Source organism: Cariama cristata, unplaced genomic scaffold, assembly GCF_000690535.1.
Source record: "Cariama cristata isolate BGI_N322 unplaced genomic scaffold, ASM69053v1 scaffold23895, whole genome shotgun sequence".
NCBI classification, from domain to species: Eukaryota; Metazoa; Chordata; class Aves; order Cariamiformes; family Cariamidae; genus Cariama; species Cariama cristata.
This window is the reverse complement of record NW_009619525.1, coordinates 4,376-16,615: the sequence shown is the minus strand read 5'-3', so window position 1 is coordinate 16,615 and position 12,240 is coordinate 4,376. Positions and strand designations below refer to the sequence as shown.

General features: G+C 54.0%; 1 protein-coding gene across 1 annotated transcript in view; it reads left to right on the top strand.

Moving 5' to 3' along the window:
• Positions 1–1,254: 1,254 nt before the first annotated feature.
• The window catches only part of FBF1 (Fas (TNFRSF6) binding factor 1), a gene marked incomplete at its 5' end in the record, with an annotated part of 14,532 nt that continues 3,546 nt past the window's right edge, over positions 1,255–12,240 (top strand). The window contains 20 exons of the mRNA XM_009701295.1: positions 1,255–1,296; positions 1,627–1,717; positions 2,154–2,214; positions 2,751–2,801; positions 2,941–3,082; positions 3,649–3,729; positions 4,472–4,585; positions 5,466–5,619; positions 5,835–5,968; positions 6,403–6,505; positions 6,617–7,009; positions 7,680–7,757; positions 8,052–8,146; positions 8,844–8,902; positions 9,676–9,720; positions 9,814–9,948; positions 10,150–10,250; positions 10,690–10,896; positions 11,409–11,516; positions 11,830–11,969. Of these exons, the coding sequence (XP_009699597.1) occupies positions 1,255–1,296; positions 1,627–1,717; positions 2,154–2,214; positions 2,751–2,801; positions 2,941–3,082; positions 3,649–3,729; positions 4,472–4,585; positions 5,466–5,619; positions 5,835–5,968; positions 6,403–6,505; positions 6,617–7,009; positions 7,680–7,757; positions 8,052–8,146; positions 8,844–8,902; positions 9,676–9,720; positions 9,814–9,948; positions 10,150–10,250; positions 10,690–10,896; positions 11,409–11,516; positions 11,830–11,969 (2,334 nt within the window). The remainder of the gene's footprint in view (positions 1,297–1,626; positions 1,718–2,153; positions 2,215–2,750; positions 2,802–2,940; positions 3,083–3,648; positions 3,730–4,471; positions 4,586–5,465; positions 5,620–5,834; positions 5,969–6,402; positions 6,506–6,616; positions 7,010–7,679; positions 7,758–8,051; positions 8,147–8,843; positions 8,903–9,675; positions 9,721–9,813; positions 9,949–10,149; positions 10,251–10,689; positions 10,897–11,408; positions 11,517–11,829; positions 11,970–12,240) is intronic.

Here is a 12,240-nt window from a genome sequence, read left to right as displayed (position 1 = left end):
AGGCTGCGGAGGGGCCCCAAGCAGGAGAGGGAAATCTGTTTGAGAGAGGTGCTGCTGGCCGTAATGGCAAATTGGGAAATTCTCCTCTCCTTTCAGGTAGGAGGTTGGTGTGGATGTGATCCACGGTGTTAGATCCCCCTGCAACGTGGAGGTGGAGATCGTAAGAATCTGTAAACGGTCTTGCTGGAACAGGAGAAGGCTGGGACGCTGCGATGGTGAGTGTGATGTGGTACTGAGGCAGGGCTGGGAAATCCAAATTTGATGCTCTGGCACCTCTGTTTGGAGGCAGAAGCGGTCCTGAGGGCTGGAGGCTTCTGCCCGGCTGGCGGTCAGGAGGGGCTGTGCTCACTGGTGTCTCTAAAGTTGTAAATATCTCCGTGGTTCCCCTGCGTTTCACGTGCCATTTCCCAAACAGTGTGGGCAGGAGGAGGGCTTCGCTGTTGCTTATGAGATGCTCTGGAGAAACCTGCCTCTGGCTTTAGTGTGTTTTGAGAAAGTCCAGGTCAGATCTGCTTCATTTTCTAATGAGGGAATTTGTCTTTCTCCATAGGCTACAAAGACGAGTTTAAGAAGTATGTGTGATCGTGTGCTTTCCTTTCGCTGTCTGTAGGTGCTTTGATCTGCTGGGAATGTGTGGGATGGAGAAGGGGGGATGCTGGGATCAGGTGGCAGTCCTGACTAATGAAATGTTTCATGATCCTTGCCTGAAAGCTGCAATGGAGTGCATTGTGTCATTCCTGAACCGGAGATATTCACCTGTCTCTCACATCAAGTAGATTTGCTTATTGGGGTCCTATATTCCTTTCTTGTGGGCTTTCCCAAATCTAGGGGAGAACATATGTGTTTATTTCAGTTCTTCCCCTCGCCTAATCCCTAACTGCTTGTTTGGAGGCCCCTTGCAGCCCCTAGTACTGAAGCAATGCTTTTGGGGTGGCCCAGGGACTCTGAGATACTGTGGGGTGAGAGCTCTCAGATTAAATGCTGCTTGTGGCCAATGACCAACTGAACAGAAAGCAGCTGGCTCACTTGATAAAGATAAGCCATTTCTGGCTAAGTACAGCTGAATCTTTTGCCCACAAAATACTGGATCAAGTCCCGGCAGTTCTCTCTGTACTGGCAAGGAAGGCTGATCATGCTTGAGACCAAACCTTTATTCTTGGGGGATTTCAAAAGAGCAGGCCAAAAACCAGGAGCTTTTCTATACCTGCTTGGTGAGCTCACCTGCCTCAACACCTTTAATTTGTCTCATTTCAGACTCTCTTGATGACACGCTTGATGACTTCCTGGGATACGATGGTAAAATGAACTTTCTTTGCAGCTGAAAGGGTGGCATCCTTATACTTTTACTCCTCTCCTGGGAGCAGGAGGTGCTGGTGCAACAGCCATTGATCTCTGAAGGGGCTCCAGTTGTGAGGGGGGTTGAAGCAGGGAGCAGAGCGGAGAGCAGGATTTTCCAGAGTCAGAGGCCATTGAATAAGTTGGATGTTAGCTTGGGGCGGCAAAGCGAAGTTCATCTCTGATTAAAAGCCTCTGTGGCCCATGGGGAGACAAATCCCCCTTTGGAGTGCCTAGATCAGGAATATGCCCATGTTCTATCATCCTAATCTCTCCCTGTCTTGTTTTCAGATGAAATCCCTGTTAAATCTGCCAGATCTTCCCAGCCAGCTACAGGCAGCAGTCAGAGAGCCCCAGGCACCAGCTCACAGGCCAGCAAGAAGTGAGTGCCTTTCAGACACAGCCTCTCTCACTTGGAGATCTCTCTGTGCCCACCAAGTCCTTCTGATCTGCCCCATCCTTGGCTTCTCCGCCTCACTCCCTGCCCCGATAGTGATTGCCTGGGCAGGCGGTATCTGCGATGCCATGGGAACTGGGAGCCCAGAGCCTGAAGCTTTCCAGCAAGATCTAGGTGCCCCCCAGCCTTGTACATCTTCTGCAAATCTCCCTTATATAGTTGCTTGCTTAAATATAGCAGTCCTAGCACTACTATCTCTTATCCCAGTGCTATTTTAGCCTCATTTTCTGTGTTGTACGATATGCCTGCTGTGGTGTGCCCATGTGGTCCCCTCCACCTCCCGCTGCCTGGCCTGGCTGTCCCCAGGGCACCCTTGCCGAGCTCACGTGTGCTGCTGCTAACCCCTCGGCTTGTGTCACAGGTCTTTTCTAGAGGATGATTTCGTCAGCAAACTCCCTGTGGAGGACATCAAAGCTGCAGAGGTGAGCCCAAATTTCAGGAGAGATCATGGGTGTCCCGAGGGCTGGGGCTGAGCTGGGCCAAGATTGCCCCTGGTACCACTCCATCCAAGTCAGCAGTGGGATATGAGGGATGAACTCTGAAGTTTGGCTGAAGAGGTAACCCCTCTCCAGTATCGCTGTGGGCTGGGGAAAATGGGACAAGGGAGTGGGTGAATGATGGGAGAAGGGCTTCCAGGTGCCCTGGATGAGATGGAGCAAAGCCAAGGGGGCATATGCTGCTGCAGTCCAGCATTCCTGGGTGTACGCTTCAGGTAAAGCATTGTAGGAAGGACCCTCACCCAAAGCAATGGCCTTGGGTTTTCGTGATGCTTCTCCCAGAGGCAGCAGGATCTCAGCAAAGGGATCAAGGCACAGGGGGTTTCCAGTGAGGGGGACACCAGGAGGAGTTGGGCATGTATCCTTCCATCCATAAAATGAGGAAAACCAGGGGCCAGAGTGAGGGGTGAGGAGTTTCCAAAGTGTGCTCATCTTTGCTGTCTCACCTCCCTGGCATGCAGACACCCAGTGCCTCCAACGCAGACCCACAAGCTGTGCCGCAGACCCTGAAGGTAGGTGTATAAATATGCTCCATCTCAGCCCTACATGCACTGCAGCCATGGCCTCCTGCACCAGCCCCCAAAGGGAGAAGCGGCGCTGAGGCATTAGCAGCACCCACCCTGCTCCCATCCTCGTCCTCTTGCTTTCCAGGATATGGATGACATGGAAACTGATCTGGGAATATCGAAACCCAGTTCTGGGCCAAGGAAGACAACTATGAAAGCTCCTGGGAAATGTGACTCCTTGGGAGGAAGAGTAGAAAACACAGGGAAGCTGCTAGCTCCTGAGAAAGGTAAAAGGAGATTCTGCTTTTCATTTCGCAGCCTGATTGCAAGCGAGCAGGGGATGTTTTCGTCTGGGATAGGGAACAAAAAGTGGATTTGTTCCCTAAAATCCTTTTCCTAGTCCCTTTTAGGGGAGTGTTGTTCTGGCCACGTGTTGTTCTTTGGGAGATCCCTGGCCCGGCCTCTTATCGTGCTGTGGTAACATCACTAACATCAGCAGCAGCAACAACAGCCACGCTGCTGCCTCTCACCAAAACCAATTTGGTGTTCTCTGGTGCAGTGCAAAGTGTTTTGAGTGGGATCTGCCTGATCTGTGTGGAAGGAGAGCCGGAGGGGTTGCGTTTAAGATATGCCAGTCCCTAAAGTGCCCTGCTCTTCCCCAGGGCCTTTTCTCCTTCTCTGCTTGCATGGAGACCCCTCCAGAGAGATTCCCGACTGGCAGGGCTGCGGGGGGACTGTGTGTCACAACATGTGCTTTGAGGCATCTGTCACCAGAAAAGTGACCTTCAGCCAGGCTGGGACGGGGGTATCTCTGCAGTACCTTGTCTCTGAGTGCTGTGGCCTCTCTTTCCAGGGGAGCCTGTGCCTGCGATGGAAAAGAAGGCGCTCTCATCCCCGCCTGCTTCCCGACGGTACAAGAAGTTTAACTTTGAAGGTAGGATCTCGCTTCGCTTCGGCACGTAGATGCGTGGGGGCAGCTGAGGACTCTGCCCTTGCTCTTTGCCCATAGCTTGCCTCTTGTGTTAACTGAAGGCTTGGTGAGATGCAGAGTCCTTCACCCCTATGATGCCAGTGCAAATCTAACCCTTCAGGGTGACCAAAGGAAAAAAATAAAATTACAGCTCTGTGTTTGAAGCTTTCCCCAGGACGGGGCTGGGAGACGATTCCTGGGGGCATTTGCATTTTCACATGTGCTTTGGTTTTTAATGACTGTGTGTAACACTTGGGAGCCCTTGTGTCAGGGGGGATTCTGTCCAACTTCTGAACAGGGCGGGTGGTTTCCTGGCACCACTGAGATCTGGTAGTCGAAGCCTGTGCTTTAACCAAGGTCATGACTAATGGGCTTTAGGTGATTTAGGTGGGCTTTCTTCTCCCCTTTTTCTTTGCCTAAACAGCATTCAAGCTTAAAGCTCACAAATTTTGAGTTATTTTCTTCTAGAAGAAAAAAGATGTGGAAAAACTGAACAATGTTACTCTTGAGTGTTTGAAGTTCAGGGAGACTCAAGGGTATCCCGGGTCCCTGCAGAACCTGGCTTTGGGCAGATACGGTCTCCTGTCCGCATGTGCGCATGGCAAGGGCTAGTGCTTGGCTTAGTGCAGAACTGTTTTTCTAAATAACATTGGTTTTGTTTGTTTTTATTATTATTCTCCTTTCTTGCCCCTACTCCCATATTTAGATGTTCCTTTGGCAGGACTTTTACCTGATGAGGAGGAGGATGCTCCCAAGAAGCCAGCTCTAGCAGGCACTAAAAGCAGCTCTGAGAAAAAGACAGAACAGAGCAAAGAGGAAGGTAAGCAGGGTTGCTTGATGCATCCTCTTTGTATTAAATGAATCAGCAGCCTGGATTAGTTTGTGTGAGGTCCAGACTGATTAAATTGAAAGCCACCTAGTCCCATCTGTTATTAACCAGTATGGTCATTTATAGAGCAACTTGGTAACGGGGATCATTGTGACACAGCTCACCAAGTGCTTGATATTTCCAGTGTGCCACAGGTTACAGAACGGACCTTTCCTTTCTGGGAACGGAGGCTCAGATCGTACCTTTGACCTCATCGAGCCTGTTTTACACATTGCCAAATGAGAAGAAGTTTTCTGGGTCAGGATTTGGGTGGCTGAGAGCATCACCAGTCCACGCCAAACCACGGCTGGGGCACCTCTGGGTGGGATCCAGCTGCACTGTGGCTGTGTTACAGGCACTCATCCCTCTTGTTCCTGCAGCAGGGATGTTAATAGGTCTGATAGTCCCCTAAAATCATCTTTCACCCTGATAAATCCACTCTGGACACAAGTAACAGCTGGTGGGTTAGGACGAAGACTAAGGTGCATTGGTGGAGCAGGGACTTTGGTTGAACGGGTGCAGGAATTATCCGATTGGAAACCTGCAAAGCTAAAAAAGCTCCTGGTGTTAGCCAGAGCTGGAAACCCCAGCGTTAGTGACACCCAGCAATGTCCCATCAGTGGATGCATGACCACAGACCAGGCAGTAGTGCATTGCCACTTTGTCACTTGCTGTGAGATTTGGTCGCTGAAAAGAGTTATTGAAAAATTACTTTGTAAATGGTCCTGAGAGATAAGAGCAGGCAGGGATGCTTTGATACCTTGTTTTAAAAAAAAAAAGGAAAAAAAAAAGCCCCGATCAAACCTTCTACCATGTGTGATCCCATCCACAGAGCCACCTCCACCCCAGACACCTCTGCACACTGTGGCCCCAGTCAAGAGGAGGCAGGAGCTCACGTTTGAAGATGATGGTGACGACCTGATGGACGCACTGGGATTTGGCAGTGACCCAAAAGGAGATGAGAAGCAAGGAAAGAAGGCAGAAGAGTAAGGGCAGAGGGAGTAAAGCAGGGCATGGCTTATGCGTTGAGATGGTGCCACCATGCTGGGTGGGGGGTGCTGGAGTTTCTGCCTGCGGGTCCCAGAAAGGGGCAAGAACAGCTTTGTTTCACAGAGAAAAGCCAGAGCACCCTAGCAAGGCTGTGTGACGAGGAACAGCCCTGCCTCTCAGAGAAACCCATCTGCTGCTGTGTCCTCAACAGGGAGAAGCCCCGGCCGGCCCGCTCCAAGCTGGATGAGTTGCTGGGACGAGGTTCTGTGGCCAAAGTTCTGGAGCAGCCAGGCATGGGAGAGCGCAAGGAGTTCAAACTGGATAAGAAGTACCAAAAGCAGCCAGGTGAGCACAACCAGGGAGACTGAGAAGGTCTGCAAAGGTGATAGCATTGGCTTGGGAGAGTAAGATTGATTTCTAATACCCTTGCACGGGAAATGCCCTTTCTGTAGTGGTGAGCAGGGTTGCTAATGGGCTTTCAGTCAGCACGGGAGGGGGCAAGGCTAATGGAAAAGTGTTGTACTCAGCCCTCAAGGCAGCTTGGGAGCGTTTGCACAGTAGCTATAACTGGATGCGGGCTGATTCCCAACAAAGAAGCTTTTCCCAGCCACACTGAGGAGGCACATTGCTCGCAGATTTCTGGGGAAGATGTTTCCAGCTGTGTTTTCTGAGAGGCATCAGTCCTAGTGGGAATTGCAGGGGAGGAGGAGAAGGAAGGCTGGCGTCTTTGTAGACGGCTGCTCCTCTGGGTGCTGACTCAAGGCTGCTTGTCTGAACAGAGAAGGAAGAGGGTTGGGACAAGGAGGATTTTGTCTTTGGAGCATACCAGCCCACCATGGCCTCTATGTCTGAGGGCCGGCTGGCGAAGAGGCATTCTGTGAGGTATGGTGCTCTGTGTGTGTCTGTAGCTCCAGCCACGCTGCCCCTTCGGCAGAGCAGGCAGGCTCCCCGGGGTCCCCTTGCAGGCAGGTGTGTGACTGCTTCTCCTTGCAGGTTTTCAGCTGAGAGCAGCAGCAAACCGAAACCAGAGCCCTGCTCCAAACCTCCTCTTCCAGCCAGCCAGAGCTCTGTGCGAAGCAGCAAGGGTGGAGGTGACTGGCTGAACTTGAAAGATGAGGATTTTATGGATTCAGAGACACCGTCTCCAGCGAAGGGCAGTCCCGCAGTGAGCCAGTCCGGCCCTGCTGCGGCTGGGCAGCCCGGCCCCACCAGCCAGCTCCCAGCTGCAGAGGAGGCAGCGGCTAAACCTGACCCGCTGGAGGAAGACAACTGGCTGAGCACTCTCTTGTCTCACAAGAAAGCCCAAGCACAGGCAAAGGCGAAGGAGGGAAATGCCAAGCTCTCGGAGGCCTCAGGCGAAGGGCTGGATTGCCATTTTCCTGTCAGGTAAAGGCATGGTTGATGGCCACAGCACTCCTGTCTGCTGCACATGTAGCTGCTCCAGCAGGACCTCTCAGAAACCCTTGGCTCAGATTTAAGAAATTAATTTTAAGCACTATGTTGTCTCAGGTTAGGGTAATAATGCGGGGCTTTCTCCCACTGATCCAGCCCGCAGTCCCATCACGCCTCTGGGGTCTCCTTCCAGTTGTGGCTAAGATTGCACACACTGCCCTGGGTCCCACGGAGCTGTCCTGGGTCAGCACACCGTGACGAGCTCCCACCGTGCTCCTCATTCCTGCCTTCATTCCCCTTCATTTCTCCCAGTTCCAGGCAATCCACCTCTGGTAGATGAGTTTACATGGACACGAGTTCAGACTTGTGCCATTGGAATGGGACTGGGAAGTGAATTGCTGACAAACAGCCCTGCGTCATGGGCAGGGATACGTTAGCTGGGGCTGTTCCTGCCCAGGGGAAGGGGGTGGATGCAGCAAGGAGGAACACCAGTGATGGAGGTTTTGAGGTGTCTTTGCTCCCTCTCCAGCCAAAAGGTTGAATGCTGCCACAGCTGAATGGGACAGAGGCTTTCACCTGCGAGGCAGGATCTGGTGATGGGGGAAAAGATCTTGTCTTTCATTGCCTCCTCGGCTCTCCAACATAAGATGCTTTTTGCTTGCAGCCAGCCAGCCGCCTCTGCAGGAGCACCGCAGCAGGCAGCTGCCCTGCAGGACAAGGCAGCGAGCGCAGACAGCTCCAGGTAAGGCCTCCTTTGCCTTTCAGGCATCCTCGGTGGGAGACGTGTGCTGCGGAAAGCAGCTGCATGTGTGAGATGGGGGAATGGGGAGGACTGGTAGCCAGCAGTGATCACTTTGGTCTGGGACCTCTGTAACTGGAACGGAAGGCAGCTCCGAAGGATCGTTGGGCTCTTGCTTGATAACAGTGGGACAGCCAAGCTTTAAACTGCAAGAAATGCCAAGCAGCATAATGTCTGTGTGGCTCTCCTTGAGCTGTGACACTGCTGTGCATCACTTGTGTCTCTATGTCCATGCAGGGGGCCGGTCCCCTGGCTCAGCACCACGAAGCAAGCCTCAGCTCATCCATCAGAGTCTGCGAAGGGGGATCCCTCCAGAGACACCAGTGCCCTGGGTGCGTTTCGCGTGGTTGTACAGTTTGGGCAGCAGTATGCAGAGACGGGTCCTCCTGTCCTGCAAAAAAAAAAGAAAGAGGCAGGAGCCACAGCATCGCTCTTGGCCATATGAATGCTGCCCAGGCTTTGACTGGCCGTTGTCAGAGCAGGCTGCATGATCCCACCATCTCCATTTCATGGCATGGTGGGGATGTCGTGGTGGGACGCACTGAGCTCCACAATGCTGCCTTTGGCGTTTCAGAGGGCTGCAAGGGACTTGCTCACTCTGAGCAATGGGTGGGTGTAAGTTCGTGCTGTCCCTTCTCTCTCCCCTTTCCATCCTGCTGCCCTCACATTCGTCCCACTAGTGCTGTGTGCTGGAAGATCCCCTCCTGCCCTGGGCTGAGGCTGTGCACCAGTTCAGAGGCCACAGAAAGTGGCATAGGGGACCCAGCCTTCTCCCTAGGTGATGGAGATGGAGGAGGAGCCATGCTTTGCCCCCAGACTTACTCTGCAGAGCAGAGTCCCACCATTGTGCGTGGGATGGGGTAGGGGTGCAGGTATGGACAAGCCTGTCTGACCCTTTGTCCCCATCACCAGTCACCGGAGCAGAGCAAGACCCTTCTTGCTCTGCCCAGGAGACCCGGACCCTCACCCTTCTGGGAGGGGATGGTTCCCATTGCCACGTCTGAATCACAGACTTGTTTGATTTTTCAGTCCCCACAGCCTTGTTGCCAGGAAGGCAGGAGACGCAGGGCCCTTCCCAGCTCGCTGAGGTAGGTCTGCTGGGCCTGTGCCCCCGAGAGGTGCTGGATCAGGGCAGTGATTGTGAGCCCTTCCCTGCTGACTCACCATCATCCAACTCTGTCCGTGCTCCCTCGGCAGGAGGAAGGATGTGCCCCTCTTTGTGTCTCTGGGAGCCTGTGTTCATGGAGGCAAAGTGTTTAGAGAGCCCTGAGATGCCACAAGTTGTATTTATCAGGCCAAAGCGTGTGTGCTATGGATGCTTTGTAAATCATGTGCGTTTACAACCCTGCATTGCCTGAGCAGCATTTACATAGTTCCCTGGGCATATATATTATATTAATTAGACAACAGAGGCTCCAGTTGATAAAGGACTTTTTCTTCAGCTAGTTTTCTCTGGTATGGTGGTGAAGGTTCTCTGAGATTGTTTCTAGACAACTGAAGGGGAATCAGAGCCTCTGACAGAGAGGGCAGCTCTTACTTGGTCTTTGAAGCCTCCATTTCTCATCTAGCTGGGCCTCCTCACCCTGCCCTCGTGGCAGGCCACACGGTGTCTCCCAGAGGACTCATGGGTCTTATCCTTGAGCCTGTTGCCAGAGAAGGAAGAGCGCAGCATGCTTGTGTCTGGGGTAGGGGCTGCTGAGTGTCACCTGAAGAGAAAGGACCCAGGCTAGCAATGGGGTTGGGCTGGAGAAGGGTAGAGGAGGGACTGCAGTAGGCTGGGGATGGATTGCCATTCCCAGGCTAGGAGGAGGTGTTCTCCCCAGGGCTCTACCTCCCTGAGAGCATCCCTGTGTTTCCCCAGGTTACCGCACCCAGGGCACATCTCCAGGCTGCTCCACAGCTGCAGGTGAGGCATGTGCCTTCCTTTGGGGGCTGATGGCCACACCATAAAGCCACTGATCCTGAAGGGCCTTGATCTTCTCTCTCCATCCCTGTGTAGGCAGAGTCCCCAGCCCTGGGCTCGCTGCCTGAGAAGAGTCTGGGTGCTCCTGCAGCCGAGCTCTACGGGGATGCATCAAGCTGTCGGGCAGCACTGGTCACTGCCCAGGCCCGTGTGGTAGAGCTGGAGAGCCAGGTGAGCCCCGTCGCCTGCTGGATGGGGGACCATGGGTGACCCAGGGGAGGAGAATGGGCCATGTCCGCTCCAAATAGCATCAGGGTGACAGGGGAGAGAGGAGAAACCTTCCTGTCTGGAGATGCCTACAGCCACCAAGTGCTGTTGTGGGAGCTCTGTCCCTGGGGCAGCACAAGGACCTTCTCCCTGGGTGCTTGGCAGGTCCGGTTGCTGGAGGTGGAGCGGACACAGCACAAACTGTTGCTGGAGAGTCTCCAGCAGCGGCACCAGGAGGACCTGAATCTCCTCGAGAATGCCCACAGGTACCAGGCTCTCGCTTGTGCTCCCCTCCTCTGTCAGGTCCTTGCCTACAGCCCTGTCCATCTCCCCTGGGGTAGGAGTCCTAGGCTGCTTCCCAAATCCATCCCTGGGGTGGGCAGGCACAGAGCCATGTCGATGTGGACCTGGTGAGGGCAGAAAGCAGCCCCACAGGTGAACCAAGGTGGGGCCCACTCTCACCAACACTGTCCCATGGGTAACAAGGAGAAAGGGTGAGTCCCGTTGCCAGCATGTCCCCAGCCAGGGCACTGCGCTGGGGAGCAGCAGAAGGGTTCAGGGCTCAGACTGCGGAGAGCCTGCGTGTTTCCCCATGCACATGGCGACACCGATCCGCTCCTAAGTCCCGGTGTGCACTTTGGGTGGAGAGTGCTGGGTATTGCCACAAAACCAACACTTCTTCCTTGCTGTGACCTCTCTGGGCAGGAGCCGGGTGATGGTGATGGAGGAGACCTGCAGGCAGCGGGAGGAGAAGTTGCGGCAGGAGAAGGAGCAGCTGGCGGCTCAGCTCCTGTCGCAGAGCCAGGACGCGGAGCAGGCACGGGCAGAGCTGCTGGCCCAGCATCAGCAGCGTGTAGCTGCACTGGAGCAGCAGAGCATGCTGGAGCTGGAGCGGATGCGAGAGCTGCAGAGGTGAGAGCAGTACAAGTGGCACACACATGGGACTAGTACCGCCACGCTCGGCAAAGGAACCAGGGGAGGGTTTGGGAACATGGTGAAAGGAGAAATCGGACTCCAGAAGCGCTGGGTTGTGGGCAGCTCGGTGGGTTTTGGAATGGGGATTTGCTTTGTAGGTGGACACAGGTTGATCTGGCTGGAGACATCATTTCACAGTGAATGCATTGTGTTTTGAAAGATGTGGTTTATGTCCCTCAAATCCCTTTTATTCAGGTCAGTGAGTCACTAATGTCCGCATAGTTTGGGTCAATGAGAAAGCAGTTTTTGGAAGAGAAGCCCATAACCCCCAGATATGGTCCGTCCCAAGAGTAGATGCCTGTCAGTGGGATGCCCCATGCAAACCACCTGCCAGCTCAGCTCGTGGGACCTGGTTCTCAGCCCCATGACCAAGCCTCTTCCATGGTTCCCATCATGGGGAGCACTGGTTTGTAACAGCCTGTGGCGGGCTCCTTCCCCATGTCCTGCAGGCGAACCGTCCAAGAGATGCGCAAAGACCATGAAGAGCAGCTCCAGTGGCTGAAGCGGCTGAAAGACCAGGAGATCGACGCGGTGACCAGTGCCACTTCACACACCAGGTACCTACAACCGGCATTATATCCCCACATTGGTCCCTGGCCACGGTGTTTCCTTTCCTGTGGGGAACCACCCTTGGACCATGGCAACAAGGGACATCCCCTCTCCCACTTGCTGCCTCCAGGGATGCTGAGCTGTTTAATATCTGTCAGTGCTCCCCTGAGCTGCAGCTATATCTTCCTACTGGTCTGCTATGACCCAGAGAGGTTTGGGGCAGGGCTGCCCAGCCTTTGGCCCACTACGCATCCCCCTCTCCATCATGGTGAGATGAAGTGTGTCCCACAGGGGTGACCCTCCCCTCGCTCCTTTCCGTAGGTCTCTAAATGGCATCATTGAGCAGATGGAGAAGTTCTCCAGCAACCTGCATGACCTCTCGCACAAAGTGGAGGCCACGCGCCACACTACATCCCAGGAGCTGGCCATGGGGGCACAGCAGTGGGACAAGCAGGTCAAGGGTATGTCTGCCATTCCTCTGGGCTAAAATGGCTGCGGGGTCCCCAGAAAACCGGGAGAAGTTGCTCCGAGTCAGCCAGAGGCTGGGAGCCGACACTGACAAAGGCTTGGTCACTGGACATCTCAGGGTCTCCCCTTTACAAAACAATGTCCTGGGAACGCGCAGAAGGTGATGAGCACAAACGCATGCAATTTTTCTGTGAATATGGTGTGGACAGAGGGGGGCTTCCCACCTCATGCTGCTCATGGCCCTGCTGCTGCCTCTCCCCAATG